At 55.5% G+C, this 24,727-nt stretch overlaps 1 protein-coding gene across 1 annotated transcript; it reads left to right on the top strand.

The window, feature by feature from the left end:
- The first annotated feature begins 7,123 nt into the window (after positions 1-7,123).
- FOXI1 (forkhead box I1) lies at positions 7,124-9,807 on the top strand. The gene is made up of 2 exons (XM_090289779.1): positions 7,124-7,700; positions 9,159-9,807. Exons 1-2 carry the CDS (start codon positions 7,124-7,126, stop codon positions 9,716-9,718), a joined length of 1,137 nt encoding a protein of 378 aa, XP_090145905.1. The 3' UTR covers positions 9,719-9,807.
- Positions 9,808-24,727: the final 14,920 nt, after the last annotated feature.

The following is a 24,727-nucleotide window of genomic DNA, read 5'->3' on the forward strand; positions in this document are numbered from 1 at the left end:
GTAAGCCTTGTTGCATGATTCTGGATTCAACGGCATCCCTGCGGCCCAGGACTGGGCAGGGGGGAGGGGCCCCTGGAGACACCCGTGGGGCTGGCGGGTGGGCACACCCCAGGCCTGTGGAGCTGGGGAGGGGCCTGGCTCCCGCCCATCCTGACAGCAGATTTGCCCACCCCGTTCCTGCCACCCCCAAGAATCTTCTCCATGGCTCGGTTACTGAGGGTTCAGGGACGCCGGGAAAGTCTTCCAGAACCTTCCTCGTGTGATCTGCTCAGTGGAGAGTTTCACATGCCTTTCTCCTCTGCTGGAAACAGATGGCCAAACCACCCAACCAAATGCCAAAGAAGTTAGAAAAGGCGGGGGGGGGGGGCGGGGGGGGGGCTGACGTCCAGTGGACGGATGGCCCCGCCTTGGGGTCTGTCACCAAGTCCAAGTGGTGGCTTTTCCCAGGCTCCTCAGATGAGGCCCACAGGTGGCGAGGAGCTCCTCCGGCAAGGGCAAGAGGCTGGGGACCGAGGCCACCTCACACCTGCGGGGTCTCTTCAGGGGAGGGATCTTGGGGGTAAGGGTGGGTTTTGAGGACATAGCAATGTGGGGTTCATAGCTCAGGCCACCAAGAGACCTCGGGGGAGGTGCTCACTTAGAGCCTCAGCCCTTGGGGATAGTGAGGGATGAGGGATAATCATGACAATAGCCCGGATTTATCCCTGGCACAGTGTTATAGACGTGACAAGAATTTACTTCCTAAATCTTGATAGCAGCCCGAAGAGGTGGGTTCAGCTAGACCGAGGTGGAGAGACTGAGGCCCAGAGGCAGGAAGTGACTGAGACCATGCACTCAGTGGGGCGAAAGGCCGGGGTCCGAGCCCGGGCGACCAGCGGAAGCTTGACTTTGAACCCCTACCCTGGGCTACCTCTTGCACACAAGACATGAGTCCCTACAGTAGCCTTTGTTCATCCCAGCCTCTTCCTGGTGGCCTCCAAGTCCTCTCACCAAGCCTCAGACCTATTGCTTTTGATTTCCTCACAGCCCAGAAGTCCTGCTATGGAGGCAGCTGAGGTTTCCTGTGTATAACGGGCTCCCTAATGTGAAGAGATGGCTCCCAGAGGCTTGGAATCGGGCTGAATTCACTTGCCAAGGGGACAGGGAAAGTGCACATGGGGTGAGGAGTGTCCCCAAGCAGCTGAGCAGCTGGAGGACCCCTGGCCCTCCCTGGCCCAGACAACACACCCAGGTTCAAAGACTGTGGCTACGTCCTGGGAAAGTCTGCTTTCACCTCTAAAAACTCCATAACGCTGATCTCCTCACTCAACAGCGCGCGGCAATATTTCTGGGTTTTGTTTTCTGAAAATTATTAGTGTCTGTGAGTTTTGTATTAGCTCTGCGTTGTTGTATTAAGTCCGTATTGAGGTCTGGGGCACTCGGTCCGAGGGCGGTAACAATAGTGCCCATGGTAATGACAGCAGGTACCACCAACACAGCTGCCACTTACTCTGCGCATCCTTTCCCTTCACCCCCAAGCCAGCCCCAGGAGGATTCCCACCTCGCTGATGTGGAAACCCAGGCGTGGGGAGCTGGTGAGATGCTTCCTCCTCACCCGGCCCCTAAGGGGCCAGCTCTGCCCACTTCCGGCCTCGTGACCTTAATCCACATGTTCACTCTCTGCCTTTGACCTCAGCTCAATGTCAGATTGCATATCTCACGCCCATTTTGAAAGTCCCTCCTGCAGGGTCGATGATGGAACCAGCCCCCAGGATCCAGGGGTGAGGGGGCAGGTGGGGGGGGGGGCATGTGTCCAGCATCGCCCAGCCTGTGCCACCCACCGCGGAGGTTCCCTTATTGTGAACAAGGTCCGACCCTAACCAGCCAGTGCATGATGCCCAGGAAGGGTGCCCGTTTGCCTCCAGAGCTCCCTGGGCAGGGCGATGTGGTGGGGTGGGGTGCAGTGGCGTGAGAGGAACGGTCTATTTGACGCCTCTTTTTCCTTCCTGATGTAGTTTCCAGGGACCCTTAGACACTGCTTCCTCCAGTTCTCTCATCTACAGAGTTGAATGCCTCACCCAGGGCCACAGACCTGCCTGGTGATCTCCCCTCCCCTCAGGGGCTCCCGTGCCCTCTCTTTAAGCACCCAGAGGCCCCCTGCTTTTTTGCTTTTCCATCTTCTACCTTTGAGACAGAGCTCCTACCTGCCACTCACACTTTAGTGTGATCCAGGATGACCAAGTTTTCTCTCCTAGAAAAGGGGCATTTTTGGCTTTCTCTCTAGTGTGGAGCGGCTTAAGGAGGCTTAAGGAGGAGAGAAATGGGGAGAAACAAGGGCCTTCCTGGCATCTAAAAGCAAGCTACTCTCTGCCCTGCGACTGATATCCTCACCTACCTGCTGCTCCTCCTGAACCCGGGGTGCCTCTGCCTCCAGTTTCCAAGGAAACAGATCCTTAGCCAATGGCTGAATGCCCTTGCTTTTGGGGGGCTGTGTGGAAATAAGCGCAAAAAAAAAAAAAAAATTACAAGTAAATCAGACTACGGGCACAGCACAAAGGTGGCAAACTCACGGGGTATGAGCCTCAACACCTGTGACTGTGACAGTGCCCTGCACAGCCTGGAACCGCTACTGTGAAGACGATCAATTAGAATTTGCTGAATAAATAACGCAGTAAATTATTGCTAAGCACCACTTCAGAGGCAGTTCTTACATCGTCTCCCTCAAGTCTTTGCAAAAGCCCTTGAAGGAGGTGACCGTGGTTTTATCCCGCGGTTTTATCCTCGTTTTACCGACGAGCAAGCAGAGGCTCAGGGACGAACACCACCAAGGCGCTCAGAAAACGCGCAGAGTGCAGGAGTCCCGTTCGAATCTGGGTCAGTCCGGCTGCTCCCCCTGGCTGCCTCCTGAGACATTTCGCCGCATTGCCAATCCAGTTTCCACTCTTCCCACCACAGTGGAGCTAAGGCGTCTCTCTCCAGGGGTGCATTTGCTCCTTGAAGCTGCAGTTCCTCCTGGGAACCGGCCCCTTACAAGGCTCAGGAAGCCTTGGCTGGCCCAGCATGTCACCCAGTCTTTGCGCCGGGCTCCCCGCCTTTAAAGAGATGGTCACTAGAGGGCGCAATTGGCCTATTTTTCTCCAGCCACCAGTTGAACCAGAAACCGAAAAGCAACCCATTGGCACCAACCTGGGCTTAATTGAGCCTGGCTACCAGCTGGGCCAGACTTCACAGAAGCTCGCACTTGGGGATGGGGAACCCAGCCCCCGTGGCGGGCCCCAGAGTACTGAGACCGCCCCCCTAAACCCTGTCCAGGCAGCACAGGAGGCTCATTGATGTTCACAGAGAAATATTTGTGGGCAGTAGCCAGAAACCTGGTGATTTCTTATCCCCGTTTTACAGACAAGGAAACTGTCACACAGAGAGTTTAAGCTAGAAGCCAACTTGTCCCAAATCCCCTGATTCCCTGTCCTGGCCTATCTCCACCCTGTCAGGCTCCCGGAAATCCTGGAACTCAGAAGGTACCTGTGTTTTATGTGTGGAAAGGAGGAGAGTCCAAGAAGACAGGGTCCTGTCAAAGGGGAATGGGGGGAAGGCAGGGAAGGCCCAAGAGCTTGGGCAGGAGGCAGCCGCAGCGGGGGACCACGGGCCCCTCACCTCACCCTTGGCCCCCGAGCTCCTCGCGGGAATCACGTTCACCACCAAGCATGTGCTAGTGCCTGGTTCTTGGTCCTTAAAGCAACACTCAGAGGGAGTGTCCCCATTTTACAGATGAGGAGCCAGAGGCCCAGAACACTCGGTTGCTCTGTGAGATGTTCTGGTGCCATATTAAGAAGCAGAACTGCAGCCCAGCCTTCCCTGGGCCGGCTCAAGGCCCGTCTGCCCAACTTTTTTGATTTTTTTTTTTCCTGATGTTGAATATCTTCTTGGGTTAAGATTTCTGCTTCTGGGAAATTTCAAAAAGCCTAAAATAATTTTATTCACAAAAGGACCCTAGTTTATAGAGGTATATCACACACACACACACACACACACACACACACACACACCGCCACCCCCAAGGCCCTGGGACTGCTCAGGGGGCTCTAGGGCCAGTCACTCCTACCCTTGCTGCAACTGCTACCAGCCCAAGGACTGGGAAGAGCTCACGACCCCCAGGACTGAGGGCCTCTGGGATGCTTTGGGCACCCCTGGCCTGAAGGGCTGAACTGTGGTGAGGCACAGGGAGGGCCTCAGAGGCAGCGGTTCCCGTCCACTGGCCCACGGGGACAGGGCCTCCTTAGATTGGCCTGGCTCTCTGAACCAGAGCCCAGGTGTGACAGGGAGACTCAGGCATGCACTCCTCAAAAAATACTTCTGAAAAAGGACACCCCAGGAATAGGCACGGGTGGAACAGGCGCTGGATGCCAGGTCCTGACCCAGGTCAGCCATGAACTTGTCATGTGCCTTGGAGGCTTCTCAGTTGCCAATGGCAGGACCCAGCTGTCCCATCCATGTCAGTACCGAGGGACCCTCCCTGCTTTCCTTCAGTGTACCCGGTCTCCCACACCTCCCCTGCCCGCGGGCTGCTGGAGGGGACAACGAACATCGCAAACTCAGGGACAGTTACATGTATCAGATGTGCATCAGCTGTTCTATAGGAACCAACAGATACTGAGTGTGCCTCTGTGCTCCATGTGAAAGGATTTACGCTCACGACATCGGTTCCCTCGGTGAATGCTCACAGCCAGCACGTGAGCATTTGCACCAGAGAAAACAAGCTCTTCCGCAACAACGCTGGGGTCTGAACCCTGATCTCAGAGCCCAGGTCCTCTGTATCTCCATGGTATCGCCTCTCGCTGGCCTTTTACCCAAATCCCGAAAGCAAACCCCCTGCTTTTCTCTAATTATTTAAATCAGAAACTGTAGAAAAACAATGATAGCAAAAATCACATCCAATTCACCACGCGGAAACTGTAACGGACAGTTTGATATTTTAATTTGCATATTTCATACACATGTATGAATATACCCTGTACCTGCCCCCTTGCCAATTATGATAATTCACAGCCTGTTTCTCTGAGCAATATTATTAGAGCATAAACATCTCTCCATATCATTAAATCGTCTACAATCTATTTTTCGTTGCTGCATAGTATTTCATCACTTGGATGACAGGAATTTATCCCTATTGTTGAACATTCAGGTTAGTTAAAATTTGGTGTAGCTACAGTTAGTAGTGTGGTGGGTGGCCCTGTGGCTAATTCCTGCTCTGTTTAATTCTGTAGGGTGAGTGATCAGAAGTGGAGTATAGGCTTCGGTCTGTCTTGGAAGCTTCCAAAGTGGCTGTTCTTGAAAAGGACAGCAGCAAGCCAGGCCTAGTAGAGACCTTGACAACACAAATGTGGCCTCTTTGCTTTACTCTTGGGAAAGAACGTGCAATTGGGCCCTTTAAGAATCACCCACGTGCTATCCCCTCGTGGGGATCGGTGGTTCCTCAGGGTCTGGGAGGACCCCTCACACCCAGCCACCCGAATGCTCCTCTGGGGACCACGATGCTGCCAAAGAGCTTCATCCCAGGACATTGCTGTCTCTCCTGATGCAGCAGAGGACAGCAGAGTCAGGCCGGGGAGGACCCCTCGGAGGCACCTCCTGCTGGGACCCTGGGACCTCCTTCTGTGGTCTCAGAGGCATATCGGGTCTGGAGGAAGTGAGAGGAAGTGGGGAATGGGAGAAGGAAGTAGAGCTGTGAGGGCAGGAGGGAAGCAGTGGCCAGAGGCTGGTTGGGATTTTCTTTAATCTGCTGACCCCAGAGAGTGGTCTCAGGCTGCTGCTAATGCCTGGCCAGGGGACAGCTGCTTACCCTCTGAAAAGGGGGACTGCCACTCATACCCCAAACTGAGGGTCTGCCCTGGGAGAGAGGCAGGCTGAGAAAAGTCATGTCTGAGCTACAGAAGGAGGACAGAGCTGAGGAGGGGAGGGCCTGGCCACAAAGCCACAGGAGCGGGAGGCTGGAGTCCTGCTTCTGCAGCCTGAGGCTCAGGTGGGCCCGGGGTGGGGGGGATGCTGAGGGGTGGAAGGTGCTCCTCCTGCCTGGCTCCCTGGGGCCTCTGCAAGCTGGGACATGCAAGGACTTCCATCAGATAAGGAACGGAGAGCCTGCCTAGACCCTGCAGCCAGAAAGAAGGTCCGATGGTACGAGTTTCACTCATTTGTCCTGGAGTCCAATTCTCTTGTCCCTTTTATGGGCACTGCAGCTCCTCTGGAATATTCCCCAGACCTGTCCCCAGCCCATTCTCTGCCTGCCTGCAGCATGCGTGTGCGCGAGCGCGCACATGTGTGATTTATGTGTGCGTGTCTATGTGTGTGAGTGCATGTGTGTGGCAGGAGGTCATCTACATAACGAGCAGCCCTTTCCCGCTCTGTTGTCCCAATTGTCCACAATCAGATTCTTCCCTAGAAACTCCAGAAAATATGTCTTCACTTCAAAAGCCCCCAAAATGTGGCTCCTGACGAAGTGTCTCATCCGGCCTGGGTGAGGGGCAGAGACTGAGGGGTCAGAGTGATGGGGGAAGAGACGCAGAGGAAGGGCAAGCCAGAGAGAGGGCCCAGGAGGCAAGGAGGCAGGATCGGGGCAGAGATGTCAAGGAAGCGAGGGAAGGAGACCCAGGCGCAGAGGGGCTGGAAACGGAGGGGAGAGAGCACCAAGGCGGGGCCGTGCGGAGGACAGAAGCGGGGGAGACAGGAAGGGAAGAGGAGAAAAGGGATGCACAGACAGCAGGAGAGAGAAAAAAGGAGAGTCCAAGAGGGTAGAAAAAGGTGAGAAGGAGAGAAGGGAGAGAGAAAAATGGGACGGAGTGGAGGAGGGAAAGAGGAGCGACAGAGAACAGGACATGGGGCAGGGGGAAAAAAAACGTCTCCTACGGGGCAGGTCTGAGCGTGTCATTAGTGGGACCTGATGTGGCCGGCAGGGAGGTTCCCGTCCTGTGGGCAGGTGGCTGCTGGAGGGCGAGGGGCGGGTCCGCCGCCGCAGGTACCGCCCCTGGGTGGGGCCAGCTGGCCGAGCCCTCAGGGCTATAAGTGGCAGGCACCGTCTTGCGGAGCACCTGCTGGGACAGCTCTCCTGTGCAGGTGCCAGGCAGGTGTCTCCGCTGAGCCTAGCCGCACCATGAGCTCCTTCGACCTCCCAGTGCCCTCGCCCCCTCGCTGCAGCCCCCAGTTCCCCAACATCGGCCAGGAGCCTCCCGAGATGAGCCTTTACTATGAGAATTTCTTCCATCCACAGGGCGTGCCCGCCCCGCAGCGGGTCCCCACCTTTGAGGGGGCTGGCGAGTATGGGGCCACCTCCAACCCCTACCTCTGGCTCAACGGGCAGCCCATGGCCCCGCAGCCCTACCTGCCGGGCCCCAGCGCCAGCCCCTTCCTGCCCCAGGCCTACGGAATGCAGAGGCAGCTGCTCCCGGGCGTGTCCGGGATGGGGGCCAGCGACCTGGGCTGGCTGCCCATCCCGTCGCAGGAGGAGCTGATGAAGCTGGTGCGGCCCCCCTACTCCTACTCGGCCCTCATCGCCATGGCCATCCACGGGGCGCCCGAGAAGCGCCTCACGCTCAGCCAGATCTACCAGTACGTGGCCGACAACTTCCCCTTCTACAACAAGAGCAAGGCTGGCTGGCAGAACTCCATCCGCCACAACCTGTCCCTCAACGACTGCTTCAAGAAGGTGCCCCGCGACGAGGACGACCCAGGTGAGGGGCCTTGGGAACCCAGAGCGGGGTGGGGCGCCCAGAGAAAGTTCGCGGCCTCCCGCAACTCGGGGGGGGGGGGGGGGCGGAGCGCTGCGGGGCATCCGCAGTGAAGGACGGCGTGGGCCGTAGAGGCAGATTGGGGTGTCCGTCCTGGCCGAGCCTCAGTTTCCCCATCTGAAAAGCAGGGACGCGAGCACCGTCTCCTCCACAGGCTTGTGGCCGGAGCCCCGAGGTAAGGCGCGCCGGGCTCCGTGCGCACAGCGCTCCGCGGCCGCAGCGAAGAGCGCGATTACTCGGAATCCCGGCGCACGGCTCAGAGGAAGCCCCTGGGGCGGGAGAGCTTGGACTCAAAGCCCAAGCGGGTCCCTGGGGAGAGATGGGACGTTTGTCGAACAGACAGTAAAGGCCACATTAGGCTGCTGCCCCGGCTATATCACCTCTTTAATCCACCGCTGCAGGGTAGCACTCAGGAAACCCATTCTCCAGATAAGGAAAACAGCAGGCGGGAGCCGGCCTGCCTCCGGTGCGGCAGGGCGGAGGGACTGGGCCGGGCTGGGCCGGGCTGGAATGTGGCCGGCGCTGAGGTCTCTCCAACGCCCGACTGTGAACTTTTCCCTGCGAATGGCGGGTTTCTGCAATACGGACATGTGCGCACAGTAATATACACGCAGGTCTCCCCTTGGCGGAGTTCAGGTCCATTCCAGGTCCCCCACAGGAAGCCAAGGGCTGGTGCAGAGGGACCCAGCTCGCCCGCCCTGAGGCCAGGGAACGCAGGACTGACTACCTGTCCCTTCTCGGCCACGCGCTGGCCATACGGCCGAGAGCCCGGGCCGGGCATGCAGAGTTCAGACCCTAGCTCAGCGTCAGACTCCACAGCGCACACCCGGGCATTTGTCCTCCCAGGCAGCCCGAAGGAGGGAGAAGGGGCAGGCACAGCGGGGCCCCTTTCTCAGACTAGGAAATGGAGGCTTGCGCCCGGTCCCTCCGTCAGGGAGGAGCAAAGCCAGGACTCAAGTCCATCTTCGGACTCCAGGCCCTAGACGTTCAGGGAGCCCTGATTTTGTCCTGAGTTTTCTTTCACCGCAGCAATGGAAGTGCCTCATCCTCTCCACCCCCCACCCCGCCCCACCCCGGTATGTGAACTGCTAAGGAGACCTACACTCGGAGCAACGCCATGGCTCATGCCTCTCTGTCTTTCTGGTCCCCAAGGGCCTGACTGCAGGGCAGGGCGGGGCGGGGGGTGGAGGGGGTGGAGGGGGCGGTGCTTAAATAAAGATGGACGGGGGTGGGGAGGTGGTTCCTGGCTCTTCATCTCTGTCTCTGACTTTTGTTCTCTGTCCTTCTGGATTTTCTACCTTTGTTTTTATTCTTGGGGACTGACCCATTCCGATGAGGAGAAACAGAAGCAAAGCATTTTATCTGTCTCTCTACTGATCCCCCCCCTCCCCTTGGCACCAGGCAAAGGGAACTACTGGACCCTGGACCCCAACTGCGAGAAGATGTTCGACAACGGGAATTTCCGCAGGAAGAGGAAGAGGAAGTCGGATGTGTCCCCCAGTGCGGTCCCCTCGGCCCGGGAGAAGAAAGACGGCGGCCTCCTGGCGGGCGGCGCCAAGGCCGCGGATGCCCAGGACGCCTTGGACGGCCCCGCAGCAGGCGCCACCAGCCCCCCAGAGCAGCGCCCGTCCCCTGCCCCGCCAAGCACCCCATGCCTCAACAGCTTCTTCTCCGCCATGAACACCTACGTCAACGGGCCGAGCCCCGCGAGCCAGCCGATGGCCGCGCCAGGGCCGAGCCCTCAGCCCGCTGACAAGATGGGACAGAACTCGGTGAACTGCAGCTCCTACACCCCGCTCACCAACCTCGGCGGCCACGGGGCGGGGGGCGAGTGGGCCAACCCCGTGCCCACCAACACTCTCGGCTACGGAGGCTCTGTCCTCAACCAGTTCAGCCCCCACTTCTACAACAACGTCAACACAAACAGCATCCTCTACCCCAGGGAGGGCAGTGAGGTCTAGAACGGCACACCTGCCCAGCCAGGAGGGCATGTCGAGGCCCTCCTGGCCAGCATCCTGCCGTCCGACACCTCTGAACTACCCAGACACACACAGGAGGCCCAGAGAAATCCATCCTATTTCTAGAACCTTCTGTTTGTCACACGTACCTGAACACACACCCCCACCAACCTTCATTGGAAATGCTGGTGCTGGGTTGACAATGACTGGTGGCCATTTGTGGAGCGCTGACTATGCGCTGGGAGCCGTGCTAGGCTCTTGGAAGGCATGGCCACACTTATATTTACAGTTACCTTGTGGGGTTCACGTGAACCTTCTCGTTTAACAGATGAGAAAACTGGGGCTTGAGAAAGTTAAATATCTCTTCCAGGGTCCCACAAACTGGCAAGCGGCAGAGCCAGAAGTCAAGTCCTGTGTGACCCCCAAATTTGGGGCCCGAGGAGGCAGGGATGGAGGACTCGGTTGAGCAGCTAAGGCAGGTCAATGCAGAAGCTGATTCGGGCCAGCACATCCACTGCCTCCTGGCCGTCTGCCAGCACGTAGCCCCAGCCCCCTGCACACCTCATCCTGGTAAATCTGTAGCCCCCGGTTTACCAATAGACGCTGCCACTCAAGGTGAGGCTGTGCCCCTGCGGACAGGGGGGCATCACTTCCCCAACCCCGGAGACCTCGAGCGGGGCAGGGACAGGGGTGGTGCACCCCAAGCCCCTACTCTGGGGCTACCCTCCTGCAAACCCCTGGGAAGAGCAGCTTCTTGTGTGCACGTCATGGACCAGTGACCTGGAGGTGGCTGAGGCTTCCAAGAGAAACAAGGTTGAATAGGTGCTTCTTTTTTTATAGCCCGGGAGAAGCCACCTTCTGAGACCCAAGGCTCCACCTGCTCCCACTGCCCAGGGGTCTGGCAGGGGTTTTTCTTGCTTTTGTATGTATTTTACACGCCTGTGATCTCTCATCACAGCACACTTTGGGAAGGGTTTTTTGGTACTGGTTTTGGTTTTGGTTTTGGTTTTTCTTACTTTCTTTTTAATTAAAGCAGATAAGCAAATAACTGCGTGTGTGTGTCACTTCCTTGTGAGTTCTCCTGTCCCTGGGCTGCTGGACAACTCTCCCCGGGGCCAAGGGCAGCTGGGAGCTGAAGGCTTTAGGGACAGCAAGCAGAGGAAGAATGGGTACGAGGCTTTCCCCTCCTTCACACTGGTGTGGCAACAAAACACAGGCCCCCCGCTGAAAAGAGGGGAGCTCGCAGGCACGGGGCAGGTGCGCGCAAAGCCCGTCTCCACTGAATGCCAACCATGGCTTGGGCCGCGCCCAGTCTTTGCAGCTCATGTCATCCTCACGACTGAGCTGCGATTCTCCAAGCAACCCCTGGAAGCAGTGGGACTGCGCCATTATACAGGCAGGGAAACGGAGCTCTGGGTGGTTGAACGAAGTCCACAGCCAGTGTTAGCCCAGGTCTTCTGGCTCTGGCGCTTCGTCCCACCGCAGTGCGGCCTCAGACGTGGCTAATCTTGGTGGTGACGGCAGCACTACCATTCACCCCAGGTCACGGTGGGCAGGCGCTGGGCGGAGGGCCACGCAGTGGGAGCTCTTGTCCTCACAACAACCCACAAGGATGTGCATGGGTGGTATGTGGGGGTGCCCAGGACAGTGCATGCTGGGAATTGTGCGTGGAAGCTGGAGGTTTTCTGGTTGGAGTCCCTTCCCCAGATGTGCACAGAGAGAGCTAAAGCCAGGGTCCCTGGACCCCTGCGCAGGCCCTGCCAAGCCGCCCGCGCGGATAGTAGAGGCCTCTCTCCCTGGAGTAGCAGAGCGGAGGTGGTAGATAACAGTCACAATGATTATAATGACACCAACATTCATTGCAGGTTTACCATGTGCCGGGCACCGTGTTAGGACTTGTCCTGCCCTATTGAACTTACTCAGAATAATCCAATGCAATCAATACTAGTGTGTCCATTTTATAGGAGAGGAAACCAAGGCCTGGATAGGGAGAGTGTGTAACTTGATGAAAGAGACAGCCAGAATTCCAACACAGATTCACAGAAGCCACGGCCGAAACCCTTATCCGCCAAAACCCTTAAACCGAACTCTGGGGAGATGGGGATGGACCACAAGGAGCAAAATTGGGACAACTGGGAAGAGAAAACACGGGCCTCCCAGAGCCCCCACAGTCCTTTCCCGGGGAATCCCTTAGCACGGGGAGTCGGGTTCTCCCGGCCAGAGAGGTGGATGTGGGGGTGGCTGAGGGAGGTGAAGGGAAGGAACAGTGTCAGATGGTAAATAGTCTCAGAAAACTTGGAGTAGGTCGATGCCTTGCTGCACAGAAAGGAACTCGGAGTCTGGCAGAGGAAGGGACTCCACAAATGTCACCAGGGAGATGAGGTCATAGGCAAAGTTAAAATGCTGGTCCCTGAAGCCTTTTGTCACACTAGACCCCACTGCCACCCAATTTGCCCAAACTGATCCTGCACTCCCTACATCTCCACTGATAATGTCACCACCTGCTCCTCAAGCTCCCTCCTTTGCCACAAGAGGCCTGTCACGGGTGCAGACCAGGCAAGGAACTGGGTGTGAGGGGTCCCGATGAGAGGCCAGCCTCCCCATGCGGGAGATGGCCGTTTAGAATCAAGGCCCACAGCACTCCCTTCTTCTTCAGCCTGGACATTCATGTGCCCAGCGGTCAAAGCAGTCTGCGGGCTCCGACAGCACAAAGACCCTGCCAGTGCTTGTCTGGGCCACGTGGGGAGTTCCTGGTAGCAGCGCCAGGAGCTCCCGGAAGGGGAGGTGCAAGAGGCGCCTCGTCCCACAACTGCAGGGCAGGACCCAGATCCAGAAGGGGGGTCTCCCTGGTCAGCTTCCACAGGTGCCTCTGGCTCCTCTTGTGGCTCTGTTCCCCTGAGAAGAAATGAGGGCTAGAGAGAGGGAATGAAGGAAGAAGAGGAAGGAAGGAGGAAAGGATGGAGGCTAGGGGACTGGTTATCTACTAAGAGGTCAAGGCAGGTACGTTGCTATAGACGGACATTGCATTTATTAGCCTCCCACGGTTTGGCACTGCACTGAAGATAGGGCCCACAACACCAATCAAGGGTCTAAGAAGAGGGCTTCCTGTGTGTTGGAGAGTCCAGGAAGCCTGCCTGGAGGAGGTAAGGCTGGAGCAAATGGACAGTACCAGCCAACTAATGCAAAGATGTTCTCCAAACTACAAACTATAGGTCCACACACTCACCTTCCACCATCTACATTCAATCCCCAGCCCTGGACTAGAGTGTCTAAATGTCCAAGTTAGGTTGGGGGCAGGGCAGGGGAGTAGGCCTCAAAGCAGACTGTCCATGTAAATACATGACATTCTTAAGAGAAAAAGATACCAGTACTTGATGGCTGAAGCTACAAGCGATGGGGGTGACGGTGAGGTAGAGAGAGGAACAAGAACTCATCACATTCCTGGCTGAGGAGGCCAAGCATCCGCTAGCACCTCCTCCCAAGCGCTCCTTTTTTGTTAGCATGGAAAGGATATTGTAAAGGCCAAATTACACAACCCAAGAGGAAATCCAAAAGCAGACGAGGGAATAATAGAAAGGACTGTGGGGCTGACAGTGTGATTCATTATTGTTCTTGAAGGTAAGAAGGAGAAAAAATCATGGGTCCTGGATGAAGAAATTGGGCTTGGCTGAGCCCAGGGCTGTGGGAGAGAGTCTGCTCCAGAAATCCTGGGGGCATGCGGTCGAGGGGGGAGGGGAAGGAAGAGGGATGGGCTGCAAGTACTTAAGAGACATTTTTGTCCGAGACTGGGGATGGGAAACGCTACAGGACTGGGTTTCACTGCTCAGGGGAGAGAGGGTGGGGACATTGGCATCGCTCAGCCCTGGCCCCACAGACGTGCCTCGTTGCCAGTCTTCAGCCCGGCGGTCACACAGCCTGAGCCCCACCGGTTGCAGGTGAGGAAACGCAGACGGAGAGAGCTAGAGCAGCTAATGCAGGTCGCACAGATGGGAAGTGCTGGTGCGTCAGGCAGCTATGTAGGGCTCAAGGTTCCTGGCCCCCAGGGCCACCCGGTTGCCTTGACCCGCCTTGGTCCTGGAGGTTGCAATTTATGCCAATTACGGTCCCCCAGTGATCTAGCCCCTGGCACACTGTTTGATAAACATGTATGTAACTTTCCATTGGTTTGGTATCAGCTGATCCATCCGGTGACCAGTATTAATTGTCTCCTATGGGGAGTCAGAGCAAAGGAAAATCAATGAGCCCTTGATGGGCCAGAGAGGCTTCCCTGAGCATATCGAGGGGGATGCCGGACATGCCAAGAGGGGAGAAGAGAGCTGTCCAGGAGGTCCGGAGAAGGGATGCATTTTCATGGTTCTTCCCCTTTAAATTTTTGTGCTCTGCTAAGAGTGGTGAGAACATGTGAACCCACATTTGACTATGGTCTGCAGAGGACTTTTAGGCTCTGTGTGGACACACAACAACCTAGGACATGGAGTTGAAAGAACAAAGTCATGACATCTCCGACCCAGTTCAGTGGTCTAGGTCAAAGGTCAGAAAACCTCTATAAAGGGCCAGAGAGCAAACAGCTCTTGCTTTGCAGGCCAAGAGACAGGACCTAAGATATTATGAAAGAAACAAGAGAGAGAAAAAATTCCCAATTTTTATTCACGAACATAATTATAATTAAGTCCAAAATGTTGAAACACAGTTCTACTCATGAGGCGATGGGATGCTTTGGGAGGGGTAACATTTCACCTAATTCAGATTCAATGGCAAGCGCTCATCTGATACTGCTGATCTGTAATGGGTTTTAGGAAGTTTGTATTTGAAAGTGTCTTCTCACGCAGCAGGGGACGCGTGTGGCACCTCTGGATTTGGAGTGCTCCCGGGAGGCAGCATGGGGCCGTGAGCACCCCAGCTATTCAGCTCCCTACGCTGCAGAAGCCACCCGAGGTGGCAGGTAAAGAAAGGAGCATGTCTCATTCCAATAAAACTTTTTACGGACACTGAAATTTGACACTCATGTCACTTGCACAGATCACAGTATAGGCGTCTTCTTTTATTTTTCTCAATCATTGAGGACTGTAACAACCATTCTTAGTCTGTGGGCCATACAAAAATCAGTGTTGGGCCAGGTGTCACGGTCCCACGTGACGAGCTAAGCTGTTCCTAATCAGGATTGACTGGTGGGAAGGAACGCCTGGGAGACCGGCCGAAGCACTGCGATGAGATGGGACTAGAAGGAAGGAGTCATTGAGTCTCCCTGAACTGTGGGAAGACACCAGCCTCAGAGCTGGGATGAGGGTGCTCCACGCTGCCCCTGGCCTGGCTGCTGCGTTTGACTTGACCTTGGCTCTTCTGCCTCCCTCGATTCTGGAAGCCTGGTCGTGGATTCTGTCTCCATCTGTGGGGCCGTCCCAGGTCCCCAGGGTCTTCATAAACACATAGGGGTCTCCAAAGGACGGACAGCGGCCTGAAGGACAGGCCCCGGGCTGCGGAGACGGAGGCGGTGGGTGGCCCGGGCTGCAGGAAGCAGCACTCAGAGCTGCAGCTTGAAAAGGGCCTTGATCTTGAGCTGCTCAGGTGGAGTGTGCCACCTGTTTATGAGTAAACTAATGGCCTGATCTCAGCGGGGGGCAGGGTAATGGGGCAAGGCAGGGTTGGAGGCCGCCCAGGCCTTGCTGCCCAAGGTTTAACCCTTTCCAGGCAGCAGGCAGGGAAGACACAAGCACCCCTCCCATTGAAGGACCAGCTCTAACCACCCCCCTTCTTTCAGCTGGTCCCCACTACAGGAGAGGAGAGAGCCCTGCGCCAGACCAGGACAATTCAGCCCCGCAGTTAATACCTTCGAAACAGCTGAGAAAATCAGAGTCGCTGTTACTCATGCAGCAAATAAGCCCTGCGCCTACTACATGCTGGCGCTGTCGGGGAGATGGCGTGAACGAGACCAGCATCACCCAGCTAGGTTCGCGCTGGGTCATTCTTCAGTGACCCCTTGGCCCCACCTCCAGGCCAAGGCCGAGGAGACGTTGTTATTCCCCCCTTGAGAGAGAAGCAGCTGTCTCGTGCCATGTCACTGGGGAAAGAGGGGTGGAGGGTGGACAATAACTCAGATCTCCTTTGTCAGAGCATAAAGTTTCCACTTTATTAAGACACAAGACAGTTTTTAAAAACCCTCCACTATTCAGCTATTTACCCACTCACTTATTCACCTTTTCTGACCTACGTAGCGATGGGAACCTGGCACCAGACTCAGCGTGGGTGCTTGGGAGCTCACTCCCTTTCCTCAGAGTGTCCATGTTCCAAGGGGAGCACCCCCACACCGAGCCCAGTGGAGGGGCACTCGTAAAGGAGTCCTCAGGGTGGAGGCTGAGCCATACGATGGCTGTCCCCCTGGGCAAGCCACTTGCCTCTGATCCTGTCTCCTCACCTGTTCCATGGGCACAGCAAGAGGACCTACTGTGACAGGTTGTGATGGGCTGAATAAGCCTCACATGGCGCGTGGCACTCAGACACTGCTCAATACGTGGTGACCACTGTAGGTCCAGGGAATAAAGGCCACAGGGATGGCAGAAGGGTCCCAGCTTCAGGAGGACGACGGATTGTGTGAGTCTGTTTGTGTCAACAGTCTGTTTCCAGGTTAAACATATGTGCACATGGTTAGGAAGTACGGGTACTGGCCACGTTTGTATCGGTGAGCTAGTGGAAACCTCAAAGAAACACCTTGGAATAGGTGTTATTTTTCTTCCCATTTTGCAGATGTGGAAACTGAGGGCCAGTGATATAAATGTCCTCCAGATCACACAGCAAAAAAGTGTAAACGCCAAGATTCGAAACCATATTCCCAAGGGCTTGTCCCTACACCAGGCTTCCCTCTTGCTATGTGGAGGAGGGAGTGGCGATTTTGCCATGGATTGGACATAAAAAGCAAAGTTTAAATGGTGGCATGAACGGCTGGGGAGAGGGGCGGGGAGGCCCCAAAAGAGGGGACAATTAGACTCTAGAATGGGCGACTCCCACAAAAGCAGAACTCTGGCCAGGATGGCTTCCCTGCCAATGTCAGCCCTTATATTTCTGAATGATTCTCAGCGGTCCTATCAGAGGCACAGGAAGGGGAAGAAAAAAAGACCAGCTATGACCTTTCCTTTCCCCAAATTCCCAAAAGATTTCCCGCCTTCAGGATTATTTCATTCAGCTGATGATGATGAAGCTACTCACACAGCCCTGGCCTCCGCCCCTCCCCCATCCTCCGCTCACCAAGGATGTAAATCTTGATTGATTTCTGCCCTAAAATGCCTGTCTAGTGCTGAGTGTGATAGAACAATCTGGTATCCGCCCACACAGAGGAAGCCCCTAACCAGGAGCTCTGATTGATCTAAATCAAGGTCAGTGATACTTAGCATGTGTCCTTGCATTTCGCCTTCTCTTGCCCACACAGACATCATTAATCGATCCCTGCACCCCTTCCCACTGAGCCCTGAGAAGACCACTGTGTTAGTTACTTATGTGCCCTTAAAACACCAACTGGGTGGCTTAAAATGGCAGAAAGTTACTCTCTCCCAGTTCTGGAGGCCGGAAGTCCAAAACCAAGGTGTCAATGGGACCGCACTCCCTCCAGAAGTTCCAAAGGGGATTATTCCTCGCCTCTCCCAGCTTCTAGCATATCCAGGTGCTTCTTGGCTTGTGGCTGCACAAACTCCAATCTCTGTCTTTTCCTTTTCCTCTTCTGTTCCCTATAAGGACACTTACCAGTAATTTTAGGGCCCACTTTAGGGCACACCCTTGTAATCCAGGATAAACTCAAGACGCTTAACTTAATTATATTTACAAATGTAGTTTTCCAAATGGTCCTGCCCTTGGTTTTCAATAATATCCCAATCACAGGCTCCAGGGATTAGGGTCTGGTCCTATCTTTTTGGGGGGCAGGGCCGCCTGTCAGCCCTCTACAGCTGCAGAATCTTTCTCAGCATAGGGTTCTAATTAATTAGCCCACACAGGGAGACGTTGGCCCATGAAATAAAGTCCTTTTCTAATCTCTGGTCTAAATCAAGCGCGGTGATTCGATCTGGCTATAAATGTTTATGGAGCACTAGTTACGTAAGAGCCTCAAGGCCCTCAGCTGTGCAAGGGGCCGTGGGGGAAACTGAACGAGATCAGGGCCTAAATGGTGGCTGGCACGTGGTGGGCACTTGGGAAACACTTCCAGGCACGTGGCTGGGTCCCCTAAGATATAGTCCCTGGCCTACAGCAGAAACCAGCAGAAACACTGGGACGCACCATGCCTCAGAGGTCCTACAGGGAAGCAGCCCCCGTGAAGTTCCCTTTGATGGGGGTACATGCCTCCCACTGGTAACCGCATATTTGACATCTGTCTTCTCCAGTCCTTTTATTGATTCCACATGTGTGTTTTAGCTACTACTCTGTGCCAGGCTAAGGGAACAAAATGGCTGATGAGCCTCATGTCATTAAAATAGGATGGTCTACCCCCACTTCACAGATGGGGACAGCGAGGCAGAATACCTAGGCCTGCACTTAACGGGTGTGGATTTCTGCGGATGAGGAGAGCCTGGCGTCTGCAGACAGCAGCTTGCTGAGGTTGTCTCCCCGGCTCTTCCTCTGCCAGCCCCCTCCCCTCCCCCCGCCCCCCTGGCTCAGGCTCCCTGAAGGGGAAGATCAGTGGGAGGTGGGGAGGGAGGACTCACTTCAGCCTGGCACAAGGTGAATTCTTTATGGCAAGAACCAGATGAGCTAGTGGCCTGGATGCTGAGAAGCAGGAACAGACAAATAATTCCCAGCAGGAGTGCCAAAGAATTGCTGCATTGGGAAATCTCTCCCCTGTCGCTCCCCAGGCTCCAGGGCTGCCCTGGCCCGGCTGGCCAGACCCTTCTGGTCGCGTTCTCCCTGCCAGCCCCCACTCTGCTCTCTTCCAACGATGCTTGCACATCCTTCGGGCTGAGCTCAACTGTCCCCTCCCTCCACCTGGGTTAGGGTTCCTCCCACGCTCCTTTAATACCCTGTGCTCACCTCTACTATCATATGCTCAAGATGTGTGGTTTTGTTATTTTCTCAGTGAATTCCCCCTGCCCAGATGGTGACCTTGTTAAGATCAGTGGTCAGAGCCCCAACTTTGTTGTGTGAACCCAGCACCTGAGTCTGGCTTCCATAGGTACCCGATGAAAGTTTAATGAACAGGCATGTGAAATTTTTTAACATGAATGAATGAGTGAATCAATCAATCAATCAAAATTTATTTGTGAACAGATTGCATGTGAATATCAAAACTATGATGTAGCCCCAGGCCTGTAAGCACCTCTGCTCAGCGGGGCGGGGGGTGGGGGGTGTGCCCTAAGGTCCAGAGGGGAGTGTGGGGGTGATGAGAGATACATGTGATACAGGGATGGCTTCTGGATAAACATTTTTTCATTTTTTTCACGTTTATTGAGCACCTTCTATGAGAAAGGCACTCTGCCCCCAAGGGCTTTACAGCCCCCATGGACAGCTACACGGATGCATGCTGGATGGGGGGACTTGGAGGGGCGGGGTGCAAGGACGTCTGGATGCAGAAGAGAAGCCCAGACCGAGGTCAGCTTTGGGCAGAAACTGTCCCACAGCTCAGGGACATGACCGACTGCAGCTCCCCAGAGGCCTCTGGGTGCACATCACAGCATACCGTGAAGTCTCCCTGCCCCGGGATGGCAGCATCAGATCCTGCCCGAGTTCCCAGCCTTCCGGGCTGCCCTGCGGGGTTCAGCCTCGCCAGCACCCACAATCACAGGACCAGTTCCTCAGGATCTCAATAGGTACTAGATAGTTAAACGATTTATGTCCAATCGGTTCTACTTCCCTGGACAACCCTGACTGATACACTTTGGTACCACTGCTCCAGAGATCTTTCTAGAACACTAGTTGGATGGTATCCGCCCGCTGCTTAAACCTGTCTTTAAGTTGTCACTCTCCCAGGATAAAATCCAGACCTTCCCCTGTGGTGTCTAGGGTGGAATTATGATTACTTCTCAGCCTCAGTTCCCCCAGTTCCCTGGCCCTCCCCTCTTGGAACCCTAGTCTTCAGCCAGCGAGGCGATAATGTGAAGACAAGAGCCTGACTCTCAGAAATAGACCCTTCTCTCTACATCCCTACAGTTCCTCTACCCACTCTCCAGCAGGTCTTCTAGAACCTTCTGGGTCACAGACGCCAGGAGGGCCTGGGCCTAGACCCTCCGGCTTCAGCCTGAGTGAGGCCCCCGGGCATGAGGGTGCCAGTGCAGGAGCAGGCAGAGGAGCCCTGGTTAAGCCAATCCCCCCCGCGGGCAGAGGAGGAGCCAGGTGTGGCTGGCAGAGCTCCTTGGCTTGGCTTCCCCGGTTCCTGTAGGTGGAAAGCCCTGAGCAATTGCGGTTTTTTCTGGGTGTCTCAGCCAACCCGGAACCCCAGCCACAGCCTCAGCACCAGGAGACATCCACTGGTAGTGATTGTGAAAGAGTAAAACAAGGTGACGTCACCCTGGGCTCGGGCTGGGGCCCGTGCAAGCCCTTCTTGGGGCGCTGTGGGGTTGGGGAGCACGGTGACTGGTGTCTGCCAGAGGAAACCCCCCTCCCATGGAAGCCTAGCCTCTCACCATGACCCAGGGACTGCAGGCCTCCTGGGAGACGCAGACGGAACCCCTGATCTCATTCCCAGACTGGTCCCTGTGCAGCGGAGGAGACTCAGTTCTTTAGCGCAGCAGCTCTGGAAACAGCTGCCTGAGTTCAAATCCCAGCAACTCCGCTTGGCAGCTCTGAGCCCTGGAGCAAGGGACGCAGCCTCAGTGTCTTTATCTGTAAAATGGGAACAATAATCGTATCAATCAAAAGATGTTAGGTTGGCGGTGGCGGTGTGTTTTGTCTTGTTTTTCCTAATAGAAAACCAAACATTCATAAGGATTCTTGCTTTCCTCAGGAGGCGGTGCCCATGGCTGGGAGGGGGGACGGCCCATTCCAGCAGGTGCCCTGCCTAGTAAGGAAGGGGCTGCTCAAGAGGCGGAGGCCTCTGTGCCAGTCAGGTGCCTATTTTCATTATCAAGGCCACATTCCTGACATTCTTTGGAGACCAGGCACTTATTACAGGAAAATCAAAGCACCAAAGAAAATACTCATTTGAGGCCTGGGTTTTTCATTTTCATACTTGGCCGTTGGGCCCGGCCGTCCTGGGGGCGCAGGCGGAAGGGGGCTGCTGCCGGACAAAGTGTCTCTATGGGAGTCCAGTCGCCCGTGCGGGAAGGCGGGCCGGCACCCACCCCCATCTGCAGGGGCCGCCCACGAGGCCCTCCGGAGGTCATGTCATCCACGCCCCTGCTGCTGGCCTGACTCATCAGCACCTCAAATCTGTGCAGAAGGGGCCAGATCCTCCCAAGCTAGCCATCTGTCCCCCTCGAGGTTCTCAGCCAGAGGGTGATCTTGCCCCTGCCCCTCACCCCCACCAGGAATATTTGGAAATGTCTAGAGACATTTATGGTTGTCCCGACTGGCAGTGGCGGGGGACAGAATGGATGTACTGACGAAAGATGCTTTTAAACGTCCTACAAGGCACAGGGCAGCCTCCCACAATGAAGAATAATCCAGCCCCAAATGAAAAGTGTCAAGGTCAAAAAAACGTGGCTCTGTCCTAAATCCCTTGTACTATCATTAGTATCCATTTCCCCCAGTTAGAGCTCACGAAGATGTGACAGGGGAGGAGGGGCAGCCACCCCAGCTGCGTCCTGTAGGAAGGGGACACATGGGGAAGAAAGGTCCGCAGACACAGCTCATGACCCCAGTGGGTGCGGGTGGGGATGACAGGGGACACAGAACCCAGCAGACATGGAGCAATGAGGGGGTCCCACTCCCGGGCTGGGGAGCCTGGGGCCGGCCACCCATGGGTCTGAGTCTATGAAACGAGATCATCATTCCCACCTCGCAGGGAGGACTTGAGAATGGAGGCACATCTGGGAAGTCCCTGGGGCACGTCTGGTACGTGCTCGGTTCTCCGCGCAGCGGAGTCCCCTCCTCCTCCTTCCCCACCCCTCTTTCTACAACCTGCTCATCTGCAGCTTCCTTCCCCGTGACCTTCTAAGATGGCTTCTCTTCTCCAGCCCCTCCCTGGGGCCCCCCACCTCCCTGTCTCTGCTACTCCAAACTCTCCCTGTGCCCAGGTCATTCTCCCTGGAGAGCACCTGCAGCCCCCGCCGGCGACCACCCTCCCAGCCCCGCAGAGATGCCTGACTTGGCCACATGCTGGCTTCTGTGGGTTGCTCGTGGCTTTAGGCGATGTGGGTGTGTCCCGGAGGGGGTGGTGTGTGTGAGTGGGGTGTATATATAGATGGGCATGTACTGGGCATGCGTGTGTATACCCTGGTTGGGGGGGTGGGTCAGTGTGTGTTTCTGTGTCTTGTGTGGATGAGCGAGGCCTGGATTGCCTCCTTTTTCTTATGTCTCCCCCAGCCCCCAGCCCCCCACCCCCGGACACTTTGCAATATGCTGGGCTCATTGACTGTAGAGGGTCCCTTGGGGAAAGCCGGAGAGACAGGACTCTGGATCTCAAGACAGCTTCTTTACTGCCCCTCCCCCGAGAAGCACACTGAAACCCAGCTTCCCGTGGGCCCTCCTGCCTTTGCCCACGCTATTCCACGCTCCTTTTCTCAGCACTGACTCCACACCAAACCCTGTCCTGGACACCTGGATGGAGAGCAGGAGCCACAAGTGGCTCAGCTCTGGGCCCCGAAGAAGTCCCCTGATTCCCAGCATCCGGCGAGTGAAGGGTTAACCCCAGGCCCTGCAAGGGAGCCTCCAGGGATCCAACTCCTAGGCTGTTTGGGACCTTCTTCCATCAGCTCTGATTGGCTAGTGCCTTGACAAGCCAGTCCGGTCAATATTGGTAAACAGCCCTGGGGGACAGATACACCCTCAGGCTCCAATGTGCTGAGTGCTCCGAAGGTATTCAGGGGCTCACTGACTCTGCCTGCGTGGTTCCAAAGAAACCTTCAGGAAGAAAACGTATTCTTCTGTCGGGTCTTGCTGAATCAGTAGGAGTCCACGGGGAGGTGGGAGGGGAAGGTTTCCTAGGCACAGGGAATAGAAGTGCAAAGGCTGGAAGGAGTGTGGCAGAACCCCTGGCCAAAGGCAACGGGTCCCCAAGATGGTGGTGTGTGGGGAGGCTTGGAAACTGAACGGGAAGGGCTCTGAACGCCCAGCTGAGATGCTGTGGTTTACCCTGGGCAATCCCAGGGCCCCTGCTGTAACTCAGACGCAGGGCCAGCGGCCTAGTTTGTGGGGCCCAAAGCGTATTAAAAATGGGGACTCCTTGTTCAAAAAACATCAAGGATTTCCAGACAGTGACGGCAGAGCATTAAACTAAAGGCAGCTGCACCGGTGCAGGTTGAGGGCCCGTGAAGCAGGCGCTGCCCAGGGCCACTGGCCTGAACAGATGTCCCGTGTGGGATTGAGGAGGCGGGAGCCTAAGCTGCCAGGTCTGGCCAAGGAAGTAGGAAAGGCCCCTGCAAAATTTCCAGCCTCCCTGGCGGTCAGCCGTTCCCTGGCAGGATATCAGGTTACCCCTCCAAATGCTCTGTTTTCAGGGCACTAATTAATCAGCAGGGTTTGTGTAGCACTTGTCCCTTTGTCCCCTATCTCCTCCACGGGCAGACCCCACCCCTGTATAAACACACTGAGCAGGTGCCCCGGGGGGCCCCCAAAAGCCTGCTTCTGATGAGTGCTGGCTCCAACCACTGCCTGGTGGCTTGGGACCGTGCCCGGAGCCTGCCCAGGCTCTGGCTCACCCAGGCCAGCTGGAGAGTTCAGAGGGACTTCATGGCCACCGTACTAGGACCCCAGGATCCCAGCGACTTCAGAAGAGTTACCGGGTCACATCGCCAATTTCGCCCTCCCAGACATGAGTTAAGCAGACAGGGGGGAGAAGGAATGAACAGGGGTCCAACTGTCCTTTTGATGCAAATAGAGGCCAAAATCTAAAGCTCCTCTTCTTGAGGTTAATAGTCATTTGGTTAAAAGTTTAGAAGCATTTCATCGCAACCTCTGTCCCCAGAAATCTGCCCTCAGTATTTGCATATGTTTTGAATGAAAATTGTCAGGATCATGCAAATTAGGTAGCTAAATGCGTCTTATCAGATGGCTTTCTGGGGGAATCTTGGGGGAACAGGCTAGACACACAAGTCAGGGCTGAGGCCCTTGTGTAGATCTGGGCTGCAATGATAGTATCTGCCAGGCCCTGACTGATAAGCAACCTTCTCCATTTCACTGGCCCTGAGCCCTCGGCCCCTCAGGTGACTAATGAGCCACCTGCCTGTGGTAGGACCTGGGAGAAAGATAAAGGACTCTTTATGTCCCTCAGTTTCCATTGGGATCAAGTGAAGAGTAGCATGAGGGTACACCTGCCCCTAAAGAGGGTTTCCATGGTTGACCCATTCCCTTATGAATGGTAAAGTACTGCATTCAACCGTTTCATCCTCCAGGCTGGGACTCTGTGGTAACAAGTAATACTGATTTTGGAGGGAGAAAAATAACAAAGGAAATACATTAATTTTTTAATGGATCACATCATAGATGTGGTCTGTGCAGAAGATATCCAGTCATGTAGTATGAAAAGTAGAGACATTTATTGAAGAAGATACAAGACACAAGAAATATTGTACATAGGACAATGAAACCTCAGTCCCCTTCAAAGTAAGCACCTTGGGACCTCACACAGGTCTCCCAATCACCATCAGCTGCCCTGTCATACTTTCCTGCATCTCATTGATGGTCTGAAATCTCTTCCTCTTCAAAGGTGATTTTAGTTTGGGGAAAAGCCAGAAGTCATAGGGCACCAAATCTGGGCTTTAGGGGGGCTGAGTAATCTGGGCAATTTGATGTTTCGCAAAAAACTGCAGGAGAAGTGATGCCTGAGCAGATGCCCTGTTGTGATGAAGCTGCCAATCACCAGTTGCCCGTAGCTGCGGCCTCCTGAATCATCCGAATACTTTCTGTGGAGGGATATTCAAGCTAAGCGCAATATTTGTTGCT

This window comes from Furipterus horrens, unplaced genomic scaffold, assembly GCF_987537825.1.
Source record: "Furipterus horrens unplaced genomic scaffold, mFurHor1.1.pri manual_scaffold_10, whole genome shotgun sequence".
In the NCBI taxonomy this organism is placed as follows: domain Eukaryota; kingdom Metazoa; phylum Chordata; class Mammalia; order Chiroptera; family Furipteridae; genus Furipterus; species Furipterus horrens.